This window comes from Ipomoea nil, unplaced genomic scaffold (genome assembly GCF_001879475.1).
Source record: "Ipomoea nil cultivar Tokyo-kokei standard unplaced genomic scaffold, Asagao_1.1 scaffold1043, whole genome shotgun sequence".
NCBI classification, from domain to species: domain Eukaryota; kingdom Viridiplantae; phylum Streptophyta; class Magnoliopsida; order Solanales; family Convolvulaceae; genus Ipomoea; species Ipomoea nil.
This window is the reverse complement of record NW_017617471.1, coordinates 1065341-1083539: the sequence shown is the minus strand read 5'-3', so window position 1 is coordinate 1083539 and position 18199 is coordinate 1065341. Positions and strand designations below refer to the sequence as shown.

Here is an 18199-nt window from a genome sequence, read left to right as displayed (position 1 = left end):
CTTTTTAAGATTATTCAGAATTCACAGATCTCCAGAACATCCTATGCTGGTTCTTTTGACTGGTAATACTAGCCACCTTGTAATTCTTGTATTATGTTACTAATATAATTGTGCCCGTACAGATGGGCCCAACAAATGACAAGGTAATATATAGTGTTCTAGAACAAAATGATCTGATGCTTCCAATATGCCACTGCTTAAGATTTAAAAGAGAGATTGAAAAGAGATAAGTGAATAAGTAAAACATGATTCTAATATTAAAATATATTATGTATTTAATTATTATTGTTTATACATTTTCAATCGGATCCATTCTAATAATCTTTTTAGTGTGATGTGATTCTCATGTAAAGTTTTTCCACTATTATACATAAATAATTTTTATTTAATATATATTCTCAATTGAATAGTGATTATAAATTTTTGTCGTTGTCTGAAAATAAATAAAATAAAAAGATTGAAAGGAGAGTCCAAGTTGGAATTTGGAAGGGCAGCCCAATGTATTTGACTCTCATTATTGTTTTTCTTTCACAATGATAAGTAATTATTGTTGTTTAGACTAGTTCATTTCACACCTGCCTTCTAATTTTCATGCATACATTTCTACTTTTCTAGTACTATCCACAATTCACAAACCCTTTTCAACAATTATTTCTTCTAGAGCCTCTAAAGTATGGAGTAATAATTTTTGTAAAGTGTATTTGTAAAGTAGAAAAATGACTTTTAGTTATTTTATAAAAAATATTTTTCTTTCTTAGCATTTAAAAAATTTGTTTTGGTGTATTTAGTTCATTTTTTGAAAAATGAGCATAATTATTTTTAATTTTTTAAAATATACAATGATGGTGGTGTAACATATAGTATATTATATAGCAGTATAGGAGATATATGTTTGAGAGAAAATTCTGAATTAGAAGAAAACTACATTGCATAAGATAAATTTGTACACGTAATTATAACCCACGGCGCCGCAGTGCTTTAAACAGTAGAACAGTAGAAATAAAGGAAGTGGGTGGTCTGGACCGTCTGGTACATATATGTGTGAATTTGTAGGTCAAAATTAAAGGATAAAATCAAGAAAATTAATTATATTCCCTCCTAACAAAATTGATAAGAAACTATGTGCTACCAAACATACAAGGATGACTTACCTCCTTTGCCATTCACTTTTCTATACCTCCATAAGATTATATTTATGGGAAATTTTATCAATCTCCGAAAGGCAGAAACGCGGGAGATTTTACCTATTTCTTCCGTTATAAGGTTTTTGAAAATTTTATTATCATTGTCAAATTATACGATATTGGTATCTCATCATTGTTAAACTAATCAAAATGCAGCCCTGACTCAGAAGGTCATGCACGAGCTCGATTCTTGCCAACACTCTCGGTTGAGCCTGTCGCGAGGGTCTTTCTAGTGCGGTTTACCTCTCCTATGTAGTGGAAAAAAAAATTCAACCCTGACCGTGCCTACAGAGTTTAACTGTTATCCAAGAGAAAACTTAGTTTAAAGTTCTTTAACATAGTGCACACTGAATGATGTTTACGGGCCCGAACCCTGTATTAATATTGAGTACTATTGACTCTGTAACAATGTAGTATCTATCCATACATATTGTTTCCATTGAGGTTTGAACTTGTGACCTCCTATTAGGGAGAGCCACAATTATGTCGCTTGACCATAGAGTATTTGGCTTCATGATTAATAATTACTTATATAAGGCATTCATGCATCAACTTGTCAAATACAATCTAATATTATTTCAGCTGTTAATATAACTACAAGAAGATATCACCAAGCCACCATCCAACTGAAATATATTTGCTGCTACACATACTATCCCACTTCCCCAAATCAATCTACATATAGTTTATCATGAAATGTACTTTGGAATATTTTGTGTTTGGGAATATATATATATATATATATCTGCATCACATCAATATTGATCATAAAAGATCTCCATTTACGTGTATTAATTTAACATATTAATTAATTAAATTGCATAGGTTAGATGATCTGATGAGTGGATGGTCTTTGTTTTTATTTTATTATTGAGATCTGAAAAATTAATCATTTTTGTTGTGAGCTGTACTATGGAAAGACAACATTAGCTGTTCATGTTTTGGTGTCCATCCATGACCTAACTAATTGACATGATTTCCCCATCTCGTACAGCTTAATCTGGGCATTTTTGTCTACCATTAATGGCCTGATTCCTTTTGATTTGAATTAAATCCCATCCAATTAGCGTTCTTAATTCAATTATTATTACCCCATTATTGATTGTTATTAGTTCAATTATATATGTATATCCCTCCTAGACAAATTGGTTAGTCAGTTGTCTTGGTAACCACAAGAATTTCGATCTCCTGAGAGTTATTTATTAGCTTTTTTGGTTTGAGCTGGTCATAAGTATACATAACTTAGGTTGGTTTACGTTCTTAAGATCATTTGCCGATTAGGATTATCACAAGGTAGGATTTCAATCAAAGTACATCTTCGTATATTGACTGTGAACTTTCTTGAACTAGGCCAAACCTCCCTTTTTGGTCCCCGGTTTTGTGTTATGATCTTGACCATGGTCCTTACTACTTTCATTTCTTTAATTAATGAAAAACACAACACAAGCTTATCTCATTGATGATGAAACACAATTTTAACTTACGAAAATTAAAAATAAAATAAAAAATTGCAAAGAAAGGTCAAAGATTCTCAAAAAGTAGTAATAAAGGAAGTAGAAAAAAGCAAAATCAAAAATTTGGAAGTTAGTTTGTCTTCTAGAAAAGAAAAAAGGAGATGAGAGAAAGTGTTAAACACGAACCAAACCCCACCCACATATCACTTTCCCTCCTATCTTATCAAACCAAACAGCCCCTCCTCATCAACCTATTGAAAACTCTCCATCCAACAATTCACTCTCATCTAACCATTTTTATGTTATAGAATGTCACAAAAATATTTACCAACATGTAATTCTTTATATAACAAGTTTGTAATAAGTGTCCCTAATTAAAGTTTGATTAAAACTTCAATTCCTAACGAGTTAGTAATAAGTGTCCCTAATTAAAGTCTGTTTTTTTATATGATTAATGCTATACGTACAAGAGTTGATTAATAGTGACGGAATCTGCACTATCAAACACAGGCGTAGTGAAGCAAACTTGTGTGGCAACACAATTACACATGCATAGTGAAGCAAATATGTGTGCTGACACAATACATGACTGTCGACACATATAACGTCTGATAATGTAACGTCTCAGTCTACACATTTTTTATAACCCTTCAAAGAATCCTAGGAGTTTGTTACTTGCCCAAAAATTCGTAGTGTATTTTGGTTATTTTATTTTGTATGTATTAAAAAATAGTGTTATAGAAATTTTAATGTTTTGTAAATGTTTTTTGACTTATTTAATTCCGAGTTTCAACAATATATATATAAATAGCCTTCTTCTCTCCCACTCATGCAGTAGATTTTCACGTCGCTTAATATCCTCACTACTCATCCCCTCTCTCTCTCTCTCTCTCTCTCTGTAACTTTGTTTCTCTCACTAGAATGCCTCCTCAGGTTGATCTGGAAACGTTAGTCTCGGCCTGCGCCGGCGGCGGAACGGATCGGAAAATCGCATGCGAAACATTGGTGGAAGATAACGCGGCAGACAAGGAAGACAGTTCCGACGACGACGATGCCGGAAGGGAAGCGCCGCCGGATTTTCCGCCGGAGTCTTTCTGGCTGTCCAAAGACGCCGAGCTGGATTGGTTCGACCGGAACGCTTTTCTGGAGCGGAAGGAGTCGGCGAAGGGAATAAACTCGAACTCGAACCCGACGACGGCCCACCCGAATTTGAACCCGGGTTCGAATTCGAGCTCGCAGCGGTTTTTGAAGTCCAAAGCTTCGCTGCTCTTCGGGCTGCCGAAGACGCAGAAGATGAACTACGTCTGGAAAACCTGTAGCAAACCGGCCAATATCCGGCTTTTCCCGGCGAAGCGGACCGAGTCGATCGGAAAAGTCGTGGCCGAACCGTCGTCTCCGAAGGTTTCGTGTATGGGAAGAGTCAGATCGAAGCGCGGATGCCGGAAATCTTTGTCGACTGGAGAAAAACCGACTGAGGATCACGCGGAAACCGGCGGAGATAAGCGGAGGACCGGGTTTTACTCGAGATTACTCTCCATGTTCCGGACGAACCGGAGTCACAAACCGGCTAAGAAAATCGAGGCCGGGCCAAAACGCGAGGAGCCGGAGCCAGAACCGGGTCGAAAGAGCGTCAAGGCGGCAAAAATGCGCGACGTTCCGATAAGTGCTGAACCGGTGCCGGAGCCGCCGGGGCTAGGGGGAATGAGGCGGTTATCGTCGGCTCGGAAGTCGGAATGCTGGGCGGCGGAGGAAATCAAAGCCGCGATTTCGGAGGCTTTTGAAACGGAACGGCGGCGCGGCGGCCACAATGGGTGAAGTTGATCGCGGCGGTCGTCGGAGTCTTTGGTGGTAGTTGAAACTTTGCGGTCGGTCGTTGATCTGACGTGGCTTGTGGAAAATGTTTGTCCTCATTTCATCAAGGTAAAAGATAATATTTTTTTACAGTTTTATTTTAGGCTTATTTTTATTATATAATTAGAATAGGTTATTGTAAATATATTGGGTTGGAGTGGAACGGCTTGTAAACTTCACTACTATTAATGAGAAAAAATTACCATGGAAACTTCACCTTTCCAAACTGCAAAAATGTCACAAATTAAAGTAACATTTCCAAGTAAATACCACGAGTAATATCATATACTTTTAAGTAGCAATTCTTATTTGATAATTAATCAATTAATCAATTTATTCGTGCCATAATTTGATACAAACGGATAAGATTTGGCCAAATACAATGTACAAATCATTCAATAATACCACTCCAAAAGTGGACGAGTGGATGAAATATGATTTTCTTACCAGAAGATAATGAACTCAATTCCTGCCAATACTCACACATCGCACATAATCTTTCTAGGCTTCACAAACTATTACAGAAAAATGGAATTATCCAATGTACACATTCGAATACTGACTGTAAATTTTATTTGTCAACTAATTTTAAATCTAAAAATTTTCTATTTTTCTCCTAATATATATAGTCACATGTAAGTTAACTGACTTTACTATACAATGTTGGAATTTTACGTAAGAGTCATAATTTACTGGCACAATCCATAGGGTTACAATGATAAGGATATGTTCATGGGCAGCTTAATTGGTCACAGAAGTGAAGTTTAGAAATAATAACCAGAATCGAGTCTCACCCGCAGTAATGTGTGAGCAAACCTCTTAGAGCAGAGTGACTTGTAGACAGCTGTATTCAGCTGAATTATTATGATCCCAAATACTTTAGGGAATTCAACCTTTTGGAAACACCTACAATGATAAGGATATTGGATGCAGTAAAGTCATTAGGTTAGTTAGGGTTTCATTCTTCCTACCAACTTGGGTGTATTAAATGATGTCTGGTACCGAAAAGGTCAATGCATATTGTTACCTTCCTCATATTTTTCCTTAATTGACGTGTTGACCGGTTTGTTTGAAATGCCAAAAATATTTAATTGCAGAAAATGACAGACAACCTATTGGAATGCACAAATGGTTATAATTAATTTTATTTCCAAAAAATTATAATTAATTTTGATTGTCAGTTATTTTTTCCTTTAATTAAATCAATAAAATTGATACAAACTATGCCTTTTTAATTCACCTTTTAAATTAAATAAAAACTAATTATCATTCACAAATAAAATCAACAATTTCATAGTTAGAAGTTTTATTATGTAAAATGAATATTCAAGACTAAATTGGCAAATCTACCTAATCGAAGAATCAGATTGGCAATTTATTATTGTTTTTGTAGTTTGGGACAATTGGTACACAAATTGCTGATGTATTTTTAAAAGTTTTGAATTAAATTTTCTATAAACAATATCAGCTGGTCAAAACTGTTAATCCGCTAATTGCTAATTACTCTTCATTACTCGCTAATTGCTAATACAATTTGTTAACTATTAATCATTATTAAATAACCGCTAATTGTGAAACAAGACTTTGTAAATGTGTTTTGTAGTGATAAGAATATAATATTGGTTGTTGAAGGGTAAGTAAACACCCTATTGTGTGATGTGTAATTAAGAGGTGAAAAGTCACATGTCTTGCATCCTCGTACACGTAGGTGTGTCCCTTGCTAATTGAAGAAATTGTACATATTCTCCATGCTCCCATAAGTACATGTATGGAGATTATCGAGGTGAGGTGGCGTGGAAGTTAGATCTAACTTATTATATTTTTATTGGTGAAGATGATAAAATAATTATTGTTCAAACGTGGAATGAAAACCAACATCAACCAACCAGCTTACCAAATGCCACTTTCTTTTGTTTTATTATTTTGGTAGCATTATCTAGAGTATGCACCGAGTAAATCTCATTAAGTACCAATGTTGTAAAAATCATTTCTAGATGTCGATTAATTGACACTTAGGCGCTAGGCGGCGGCCGACCGCCTAAAAATTCGGCAGAATCGTTGTTCTAGGCGGTCGGCCGCCTAGGCGCTCTAGGCGCCCTAAGCGCAAAGTAGGTATTCGTGGCCTAGGCGGGATTTAACTAATTTTTTTAAAAAATAAAAATAAAAAATGGCGCCTAGGCGTAGGGCTGTGCATCGGACGGGTTCGGGCGGATCGGTTTAGAAAACCGTTCATCCGCTCGGATTTCGGATTGGGAAAAACTACCCCAATCCGTTCGAATTAAGAGGGAAATCCTATCGGATTTCCCATGTTCGGATACGGTCGGGTGGGGTCGGATTTCGGTTTGAACTCGGATTAATATAAAACATACCAAAAAAAAAAAACTGTAACAATGTTCAAACTTAATAACCATAATCTAAATTACCAAAGCTATCAGCTATGTAGGCATTTAGATTTTAGATACATAATTACATATTGCAGTTTCCAACTTGTGTTCAAAATTCAAAAAGCAAAAATGAAGTCCACAAAATGAGTTTTGTCTACAATACTCAAACAACACTAAACTACTAACTACTAACTACTAAAGTACTCAACAAGTCAGCAGTCAGCAACTCAGCAAGTCAGCAAGTCAGCAGTCACCAATCAGCCTTCAGCAATCAGCATTCATCCATTCCTCATCTTCCTGCTCAATTACAAAACCAGTAAAGACTTTAAACTTTAAAGCCAATAAAGACAAAGAGAAGTAGGGAACTAATAATACTTAATAAGAAAGGCTCAGATTGCTTTTTTTCATATCATTTTAGAGTTGGGGGCAAATTGCTTCATGAGTTTTGTCTCAGAACAACATACCAAACACCCAAACTCTTTTTAATTCAGACAAATGGTGGAAGCATCATCATAGCCATAAGTCCATAACTAAACAGAAATGAGAATATGAGAGGAAGGGAAGTGATATACCAGAATTCCAGAATACCAGAGATGTAACTGAGTAAGGGCAGCAACATTTATAAAAAAGTTACCAAGCCACTTAGCAATTAGCAGTTCTGGAATCTTACCTGATTTGCCTCAAAGAGTCCACACATTTATCAATCAAACTAAACAGAAAGTCAGAAAGCAATGTTATATAAAAGTATTACAGCAATTGTTGGGAGTGTTCCAACAGTACTTGGTAAAGAACCAGCAGCTCCAGTGGACAATTCTGCACAAAAAGGAAAAACAAAAAAGAATTTAGAAAAGGTAAGTAACAATTAACAATTTATAAAGTAGAAACCTACAAAAGATATAAAATAAAAACAGTACCCTTCTCTAATCTTTCAACATCATCCAAGTTTTCCTCCACAGAGATTGGATGATTGGGTGCCCTCAACCAATCTTGTGCACATACTAGGGATTCAACAATTTTAGGAGTTAATGAACTCCTAAAGGGATCTAATACCCTACCACTAGTACTGAATGCACTCTCAGAGGCAACAGTTGAAATGGGAACAGCCAGCACATCCCTTGCCATTCTAGAGAGTATAGGAAATCTATCACTGTTAACCTTCCACCATCTTAGAACATCAAAGTCCACATTTTCTTCATCTTCCACTATTTTTTCACTTAGATAAATCTGGAGTTCAGTTTCTTTACTGCTTCCACCAGCCTCCATTCTCTGTTTTTTAAGCTGGCTTTTCATTCTACCCTGAGGTTTTCCAACTGAAGTTTGAGAATGGACTGGTTCAGATTGGGTAGATTGCACAGTAGGGGATGCAGACTGCACACTGTAGGTGGCTGTATAATCATTAAACAGGACAACCATAGAAGATTGAACCTTTTCAAAGCATGATTTTCCTTTTTCATCACCATACAACTGAGCAAATTGGGCAGGCATGTACTCAATCTTATCCCTAGGATCCAGAATATTGGCATAGAATATCAAGAAGTTCATTTTTTCAGGATCTCCCCAATATTTTTCAAATTTTTGTTTCATATGGGACCCCATATCCTATAAAACAGACATAACACAGAAAAAATTAAGAGATGCATACAAACACATTCAGATAAATGATACCAGTTTACAGTTTACCTTTTCAGAGGTTGAAACAGAGTTAACCATGTCATCCAGCATGCAACCTAAGTCAGAAATCTCAGAAAAGAAAGTATTTGAAGTGACATATAGAGAACCAGATATTCTCACAGTCATCTCATAGAAGCCTTTCAGGAAATCGACTAAGCTTTGCACAGAAAGCCAATCCATAAAGTTTGGAATAGAATCAGGTAAGTCAGCATTCAATGAGGCATCATTCTCATAAGCTTCAAAGGCCCTCTGGTATTGAAGGGCAGTGTTAAGCATCATGTATGTGATGTTCCATCTTGTTGGAACATCAAGTTGTAATGCACATTTGGCTTCCACCCCATTAAGCACAGCAATCTCTCTAAACTTCTTAAGTCTGGCAGGAGAACTCCTCACCCATCTCACAACATCTCTAACTTTCTTAACAGAAGGACCTGCATATCTCAACCCATCCTGGACCACTAAGTTCAACACATGGGCTATGCACCTCATGTGCATATATTGAACCCTAACAGAAGACCCACCCCAAGACAGAAGTTTGTTCTTGAAAAACCCCAAAGCTGTGTCATTTGAAGAGGCATTATCAACAGTAACAGTGAACACATTTCTAATCCCCCAATCAAGAAGACAACTCTCAAGGGCTTTGGCTATATACTCTCCCTTATGAGAAGAAATTGGGACAAAGGAAATGATCTTTTTGTTTAGCTTCCACTGATCATCAATGAAATGTGCAGTAATGCACATGTAATTGATCCTTTGGACAGAGGTCCATGTATCAGTGGTCAAGCTGACCCTTTGGGTGCTCACCTTAAACAAATTTTTTAGGGTTATTCTCTCATCTAGGTAAATCTGATAAATGTCTCTAGAAATGGTCCACCTAGAAGGGATTTGAAACCTAGGACAAGCAACTAAAATGAATTTCCTAAAGCCATTTCCCTCAACAATCCTAAAGGGAAGTTCATCAACAATGATCATCTCACACAATGCCCTCCTAATAGCCTCTTGGTTGAAAACCCAAGTCCCCAAAACCCCCTCAGAAGCTTCTGTTCCAGAGGCATTAAAGGTGAGAAGAGACTGCCTTGTGTCCTTACAATGAGGATTTTTTAGGCAGGCCTTCATATGGTTTCTCAAAGAGGAAGTGCCATGCTTTTTACTTTCACATTTATAGATTTTGGCACAATAAAGGCATTTGCCCTCAACTACTGGTCCCTCAATTTCACCTTCAGCAGGTGGAGCACGGATCTTTTCAAAATGATCCCATACTATAGATCTAGACTCCACCTCTTTCCTCTTCTTTGTAGGAACAACAGGAGGAGAAGGCATAGGATTTGTCTGAGGATTTCTCTCAGTGCCTTGAGCTTCTACTCCATGCTCCTCATCAGTTGAGGTTGGAGGGTGTCCAGTTGCACTGATGCTTTCCATCTATAAAGATGGGCATCAGTATCCAAATAAAGCAGACAACCAATCATACTAAAGCTTCCACCATACAGTACTCATACATAGAAGTATTACATATTTACATATTACTTATTTACTTTCAGTTAATTTCACATGTCATCATGTATGCAGAATTGACATAAACAATTTAAGGGTCCCATATCCATAAACTTAATACAATTTACAATTTACAATTTACAAAGAAATCCATATTCAGGCATTCAAGCTAAGTGGATGTATGCCACTTCATAATGCTCATCATATATATGGATTTCACACAAAGGGGCTAGGGCTTCCACCAGATTGGGCGGGTTGGACGGGTTATGCACAGCCCTACCTAGGCGCCTAGCGATTTTTTCAACCTTGTTAAGTACTAACCTTATTTTTCATAAATTTTATAAGGGATTTGAATTGCATACACTAGAAACACTCTCTGTAACAGACTCGATCAAAAGAGTGTTGACAAAAATCAAATTTATAATCTTTTAAGTACGAGAATCATACTTCACCCATTCGGTAACTCCTTTCGAGCTAGCTTTCATTATTTTATTGGTATGGGAGTAATTTTTATTATTTAATTGGTACTTTAGGTATAATCAAATTGGATTTGTTATTCAAATGTGTTATGAATTATGACTAATCATTTATTATCTTATATAAAAATGTTTTACCTTTATTTTACCTACCTATGCAGCGTTGGTTATAATTTTTAAAGAAGAAAAAAAAAAAAAAAACGAACAAGATTTATATTGATGGTTGTTACCTTCAAAAAAAAATATTGATGGGTAGTTCATATATAAATTAGGGTGTGTTTGGTTCATGGGTTTACATATCAGTAATGATAATCAAAATCATAGTTAGTGTTTGGTTGACAATTTTTTAAAACACAACTATAGAATTTGATTACCCATTCAATTAAAAACTTTATTTCTTAATTAAAAACAAGCATCATTCCATCTTATTAGTAATATGATTTTTAAGTTTGGGTTAGTGCTTTTAGATTTTTGATTTGATTCTGCTTTTTGTTCATATTAGTGCTTTGGATGTCATTATATTACGATCAATTGCATTGTTTTTGTATTTTTAAAACCTCTATTCCTATTATAGGGTTATACATAACGACCAAACATCAATATTGGTAGTCATTTCAATTTCACTCTGCTACCAAACATGCAAAATACTTTCACCAAAAACTTATTAACATTACAAGTATTTGACTCTCATTCCTATTCCAATTTCTATGTACGAACCAAACACACCCTATAATTATTCCGAATAAATAGATATTCCAATGCATACACAACAACACTCTTAAAAATGTTGTTCTAAATAGAGTTTGAACAAGACTCGATTGAATTAATCACATCTGTGATATACGAATAAATACTAGTGCAATGCGGAAAAAAAAAGTCAATCTAGTAATTAAATAACAAAATCAAATAGAATGATGGCAGGTAAAAGGTGAAAATGATGAAATAAGTTAGAATAGTAGTACTCATTTTATATTTATCATATCATATACTTCAATATAAAGTTAATTTATTAATAAAAATAAAAAAAAATTAAAGTGTCAATCAATAGTCTCGATGTTCTTTTATATTATTATCATTCTAAAGTAAATGATAAAAACTTTGAGTTCGTATCAAGTATTATAAAAAACCTAGTACAAACTTATAATTTTCATTATTTATTTTAGAGTGGTATGTGATACATACAAACTGAATCACTACTAGTCGATATCGTAAATTTTCATGTAAAAGTATATATGTAAATCTAAGAGTACTGGTGAGTGGTGACAATTGGGTTATAAAACACACAAATAATATAATAGTAATATTATATTATTTCCTTGATTGGCAGGTGTATGTGGGTAATATATCTCCACGTTTAATTAAACAAATATAATATTAATCGGATCCCCTTAACTAATTACAAGGACAATTTCATATTGAAATCAACACCACGCTCTATTAGTTACAAACTTTTTAAAATTTTTTGGTTAGTGTCAACTTACAATAATTCACTTTCAAGGTAGAAACTCTTCAATAGTATTTACCGGGGCATTATTAATTCAGATCAGCATTTGAATTATTTTGATAGAAACAAAAACAATGGAACGTGCTGGTTGCAGTGATGGACCCATGGCACATATATATATATATATATATATATATATATATTTTTTTTTTTTTTTTTTTTTTTTTTTCTGGGACTGTAACGTTAAATAATGCATGAAGCCTACCCCATGATAAGAGTGTCAAATACGTCACTTTGTTCTAATCGTTAATTTCTTCACTCTGCACTGAAACTTGCTGCAGCTGCTTCTACTTTCTTGGTTGCATAAAACTTGTCCTTTCTTATAAATATTTAAAACACAAATAAATCCTTTTCACTTTTATAAAAACCGCATATATAGCCAACAAATTCAAAAATTAATTAACGCATAATAAAAAAGAATTTCAAGTAATATTTTAGCTAGCGTTTTTATAAAAGTTGCTAACTTAGCATCCACATAATAACAATAACAATAAAATTTGGACGAAAGGCCATAGTCGACATTCCCATGGTCATGGCATGGGCTCATGGCTACAATAATATAACCTCTTTAAAAAAAATAAAAAATTGAATGGAGTAGTATGTATTTATATTAATATCAATTGTTATGTTGTGGAACCGTGTCCACCTTACAAGGTGAACATGGTTCTATATTCATAATTACTGAACTATATGTTCATAATTATAAAGCTATATATTCATAATTTTTGAATTTCATATTCATAATTATTAACTCTATATTCACAATTACAGAACTATGTTCATAATTACTGAACTATATGTTCATAATTATAAAGTTATAAGTTATATATTCATAATTTTTGAACGTCACATTCACAATTATTGAATCCCTATATTCATAATTACAGAATTATATATTCATAATTATGTTCACAACTCTATGATCATAATTTTTAAATTATATATTCATAATTATGAACAGTTTTAAAACTGTGTCCACCTTGCAAGGTGGACACGGTTCCACACATAATCTGCCATATTAATAGAGTTGGTGTTAGCGTGAGAGTGGCTAATGTACGTAAGTAATGGTTTAATCAAGTTGCGCAAGGGTTTTTCAAATTCCTAAATTTCTAACGCGAATCAACCAAGGAAAAGTCGCATACATAATGTTAAATTGTAAAAATAAGAATTTGACAACAAACAATAAGGTGCATGAAAAACAACATCCCCTAAAATTCGCTTGTTACATGTTGGGCTGAATTGTTATGACAAATTACCCACCAACAAAGGTTGTTTGTTGTAATTTCTGTAGAGACCGTTTCCAAGCATCACTAGCAAGAATATTCATAAAGCCACAAACCTTTCAATACACACTTATATGTAGTGAATTACTAAATATTTTGATTGAAGTTTAGTTCCACAAATTTTACACTCATATATTTCCTAGTTTAATTATCCCATCTTAACATCTATTCGGACTATCTATATGTAGTTGAACAATAACCAAAGGTCGAGACAATAAAATCATATAGTAGGAATTTGATAAGAACTCAATTTAAGCTTGATTCTTATTTTAAAAATGACTTCTAAACACACATATATTGAAATTGAAAAAAAAAAAAAAAAAAAAAAAAAAAAAGCAAATCATGTTTATTTATGTATATATATTATATCCCAATTAACTTTAAGATAATCAATAATGTTATTGACGCTCATAGAGCTCAACCTGTCGTCCATCCAGGGGCTGGATTGGCCTTGAATTCCTCTTGCATGCCGAATCCAATGGAGCTCTCAGAGCTACAACTTGTTCTCTTGATACTGAATGAATCTTCTCATATGATTTTATAAATAAAATCAGCAAATCAGCAAATAAAAATAAAAGACAGAAATTAAACTAAGAGAAAAGTGTATATATGTTGAAGATTAATATTGGTATACCTTGGCAATGACGGTCCATATAATATCTTCAGTGCATGGAGGGGTAGTGAGGGAGCCAACATATCTGTAATACTTATGGCTATGGGAAAATTTGACCAATTCATGGGTGTTCAGATTTCCTAGAAAAATCCGAGGTTTCTCTTGTCTTAATAACTCGCTAGGCAGCTCAGTCAGTTGCTTTTGTATCTGAAAAAAAAAATTAAAAAAAAAAAAGACTAAGCATCGTACATCATGCATGAATATAATGTTCATATAAAAATTTTAATTTAATGAAATTTCATATAATTACTTCGTCAGATTAAATTTCAATATCAAAGTGATAGTTTGAACCGATTGAAAATTGTTTATAGAGGGATTTGAAATGTATTCCATATTGCCACTTACCCGGTCCACAATGTTATAGTCAAAGAGCTATTTGAGTAAGCCAATAATGAATTTACCTTAGCAAGAAGGGGATCAGGACGGCCTAATTTGAGGAGGACTGCCAATACCGCCACGCTGTTATCAGGAGCAATGTGAACCAGGTGAAGCTCAGCTGCAAAGCTACAATTTTGTAATTAATTAGTTTATTCAGATTTTGTAGAAGACAAAGGACCTCAGAATTGAAGGGAATCTTTGCTTCCTTAGAAATATGTGCATAGTCTAGGACCTCGTAACGCTAATGCTATAAGTATGAAACTCTTTATAAAATCAATTTTCTTATAGGTAAAGAAAAAATATATGTGTGCATAAGCCATAAGGGAAAAAGGGTATTACTGAAATCCATCAATCTGGTGCTCAGAAGGGGCATGCCAGTGCATTTGCTTCAGTCTGTAGATCTTCCCTTCCAAAACCAAAGCTCCTGCATCTTCACCATAACTTATCTGCATTTATTTATCATGATAATATTAATGAATTAAACAGTACAAAATTCTGCAACTGATTGCAAACTGTAACATGCTAGCTTTTCATTACCCCAACATTAAACCCATTGTCCATCAAAGTAGCATTGACAGACCGACTATATTTCATCTCCAGAGGCTTCAACTTCTTGTTAATGACAGCTTTGTGGCGGAGGATGTTGATTGGGGACTGTGATTTCCCATTGGAGCATGCTGAGAATGCAGGGTTTAAGGCTCCCCACCGGGCCGGGCCCGTTATGCCTGAGTAGCTGAAGTTGAGTGCCATGCCGTGGTGGTGGTGGTAGTGTTCCCCTGCAAATTTCAAAGAAATTCATTTAACCCAAAAGTTACTAATTTTCTAAACAGTAAACAAACATCTGAACTTAGTCAAAAAGCATGTATTATGTATAAACTTTGATCAAGTATACATTTTTAAGAAGAAATGATATGGGAAGAGAGTATATACCATGAAGAACTGAGACTGCAGATGCAAAGGGATTGAATATGGTGAGAAATGCAGAGACTGCAAGGACAAAAAACTTGGCCATTTCTGTGAAATTCTAAGCTCTTCCTCCTCTTTGGAGAAATATGATTTCAACTTTCCTTTTTTCTTATTCCTGTTCGATCTGGCTTTATTCTTTGTATATAGTTCACATGCAGATAACTTTATGTCTGCACTAATAATATATATAGTTGCTGACAAGTGACAATCCAAAGTCTGCCAAAATGATCAATATTTTGTGAAACTTTCTAACTGTAGCTTTGTCTTCGTCTCTCTATACACAGCTCTCATAATTTTCCCTATTGTAATTATTGCTCATTAAGGTAGTAATTTTTTTTTTTTTTTTTTTTTTTGGTTACGTTTTTGGAAGATAACATATATATACACACACACAACAACGACAACAACAAATTGAAAGGTTGAATACTCTCAAGTCTCAAATATACAAAATAAGAATTAAACAGTCTGAAAGGGGTGATTAAGTGAATGGAACATGATTCTTGTATCTTAAAGTCACGAATTCGATTCTTGCCAACACCTTTTGGTCGAGATTATTGTACAAGGTCTTTTTAATGCTATAAGTTTCTTCTTCACAAAAGGAAAAGGAAAAAAAAACAAAAACAAAAAAAAAAACAAACTTTAATGTCTCTATCTCACTTTTAACTAATAGGCTAAAGCTTATTTGACAAATACAAGTATACAAAGTGGGATGCGCAAGGATTCCACTTACAGAAGACCACATAAATGCAACAAAAATATTATTGTATGTAATTGATTGAAATATATGAGTTAATACATCCCCTAAAAAAAAATGAGTTAATACATATAATGGAGGACGGTAGAATTAATTATGTGAATTTGAACTTGTTTTGTCATGAATTTTATAATTTTCTGATATCAATATTTTATATAAAATATCTTGAATTCATTTCTATTTTTAAAAGTATACCAAAAATTTGAATTTGCATTTTGTAATTGTGAAAGTAACGTACACCATACTAAGTATTAGGCATAACATGATTATTATATTTTACTTGAAGTGACATTCTGGTACCTCTTGATTCGTCGTGCCAAATGGGAATATGGGATGGGATAATGTTCTAGGCATGCTTGTGTTTAATTCTGCAGCATCCAGAAATCACAAGATTAGAACAATTAAGGTTAGTATATATGAGTTTAATAAGATAAGATGAATGGACAACCACATGGATGGATGACAATTGACTTGTGAAAAATGCGGCCTGCACCATTATGTTTGCAGAAACCACAATGGCACAATGAACAGTGTTGGATGCAGCGCTCACCAACTTCCTGTGATGTAAAAGTCCAATAAAGAAAAAAGTTGTGGCACAGAGGAATAGATGAATCCATCTAGTATCTCGAAATCGACAGCAGAGTAGAGAAATGATGCAAAAATTTGACCCTGTGGGTTGCTCCATGGACCATATATTGATGTGACCTTGATGAAACGCTGCCAACATAAAGAAATGACTCTTTCTATCAAAATTGTATGGAGTATCTATTTCATTTAAGAAAAAAATGCATCTTTAGATGATAAAAGAAACTGTAATCACTATTCGATGGTATACACCGAGTAAACCTTGTTCTTGTATATCATTTACCTCAACATTTATATAAAATAATAATTTTAGTCTCATAATCATCGTGTACTCTGCTTTTCTAAGGTGTGGGAATCATATCCCACCACCAAATCTCCAAGCTAATAAAGAGAACCACTTTTTGAAGCATGACAAAGTGGTGGGTGGCCATGCTTCTGGGACCTCAGAACGTGAAATGCTCTGCAGCCCAGCTTCCACATAAGATGGATGGAGCTGAAGGTAGAAAACTTTTTTGTTTAGAGGTTTATAAGAGAGATAGAGATTCTTCATGGCAACCAACTTAAGTGGTTATAATCTTAGTCCCCTACAGTATGAGGATTCACCTGCTAATCTTACTGCCAAAAGTCCAAAACACAAAATTTTCAAAGCACAGAAATTTAGGATTTTCATGAAATTAAGCAGTCAGCAGTTCAGCACTAAAACTCAAGAGCATGCTGTTTCAAGATGGGAAGTACTTCCTAAGCCATGGATGGAAAAATTCCTTTTTTTTTGGATGACGAGGAAACCCACAACCCTTTTGAGTGTGAATAAATCTCGCATTGTGACTCTAGTCGGCAAAGAACCACAAGAAAGACTCATAGCTGCTGACCGGCTCAAACTAAGGGCACAAGGATTCAAACTCATGACCTTGTGGTTACAAGCGTGAATCTCTTGCCATTTTGGCTAGAGTTACCCCGAAGGTGTGGATCTCTTGCCAAGCGTGGATGCATTGGCCATTAGGGGTAAGTTGATGGGGTATCTCTTCCGAGGAAAAATTCCTATTTCATGGGGGTAAGTTGATGATTGGCTATTAGGCAAATTAATTCGCCCACTAACTGACTTAATAATTAATCACAAATTGAAACGTCAAACAAAAATTTCTCTATTGATGCATTATATAACACTATTCTTTCAAAATAAGCATTATTCACATTAAAATTTCTGTTGCATCAAGAAACTGGGTAATGTAACGACTACGGAGTATAAATTTATGAAAGACAATCAAACATAATCTTACAATTAAACTACTCAACTACTAGAAATTCTTGATTGATAAAACCACAAGCATATAGAAGGATCCAACAATATTAAATTCAAATGTGTTAATTTTCCACAGCTAATGTGGAAGAGAGGAGGGTGAGGCCGTGAGGGACGTGTAGAAGATGGGAAAGGGGCTTATGAAAGTGCAACTGGGCAAAAACAAGAACAATCATGTTATCAGATAGTTGAGCAGCCTTGAAATTGGGTAGCAGGCTAGCAGCATAAGTGAAGGCCCACTTTGAGTT

General features: G+C 34.5%; 2 protein-coding genes across 2 annotated transcripts; one reads left to right on the top strand and one right to left on the bottom strand.

Moving 5' to 3' along the window:
* The first annotated feature begins 3559 nt into the window (after positions 1-3559).
* LOC109181111 lies at positions 3560-4453 on the top strand. Its single transcript, XM_019330865.1, has one exon. The coding sequence runs from the start codon at positions 3560-3562 to the stop codon at positions 4451-4453; it is 894 nt and encodes a 297-aa protein (XP_019186410.1).
* A 9060-nt stretch (positions 4454-13513) lies between these two features.
* Positions 13514-15632, bottom strand: LOC109181941 (alpha carbonic anhydrase 1, chloroplastic-like). Its single transcript, XM_019331921.1, has 6 exons — positions 15280-15632; positions 14887-15125; positions 14689-14795; positions 14373-14475; positions 13933-14118; positions 13514-13822 (listed from the first exon to the last, which is right to left on the bottom strand). Exons 1-6 carry the CDS (start codon positions 15359-15361, stop codon positions 13697-13699), a joined length of 843 nt encoding a protein of 280 aa, XP_019187466.1. The 5' UTR covers positions 15362-15632; the 3' UTR covers positions 13514-13696.
* Positions 15633-18199: the final 2567 nt, after the last annotated feature.

What these genes read in the sequence shown, in the direction of transcription:
- LOC109181111 (XM_019330865.1), top strand. Translation starts at nt 3,560, where the DNA reads ATGCCTCCTCAGGTTGATCTGGAAACGTTAGTCTCGGCCTGCGCCGGC.
- LOC109181941 (XM_019331921.1), bottom strand. Translation starts at nt 15,361, where the DNA reads ATGGCCAAGTTTTTTGTCCTTGCAGTCTCTGCATTTCTCACCATATTC. An exon ending in ACAATGGGTTTAATGTTGGG is followed by an intron (nt 14,796 to 14,886) that starts GTAATGAAAAGC and finishes AAATAAATGCAG; the next exon opens with ATAAGTTATGGTGAAGATGC. An exon ending in CACCAGATTGATGGATTTCA is followed by an intron (nt 14,476 to 14,688) that starts GTAATACCCTTT and finishes ACAAAATTGTAG; the next exon opens with CTTTGCAGCTGAGCTTCACC.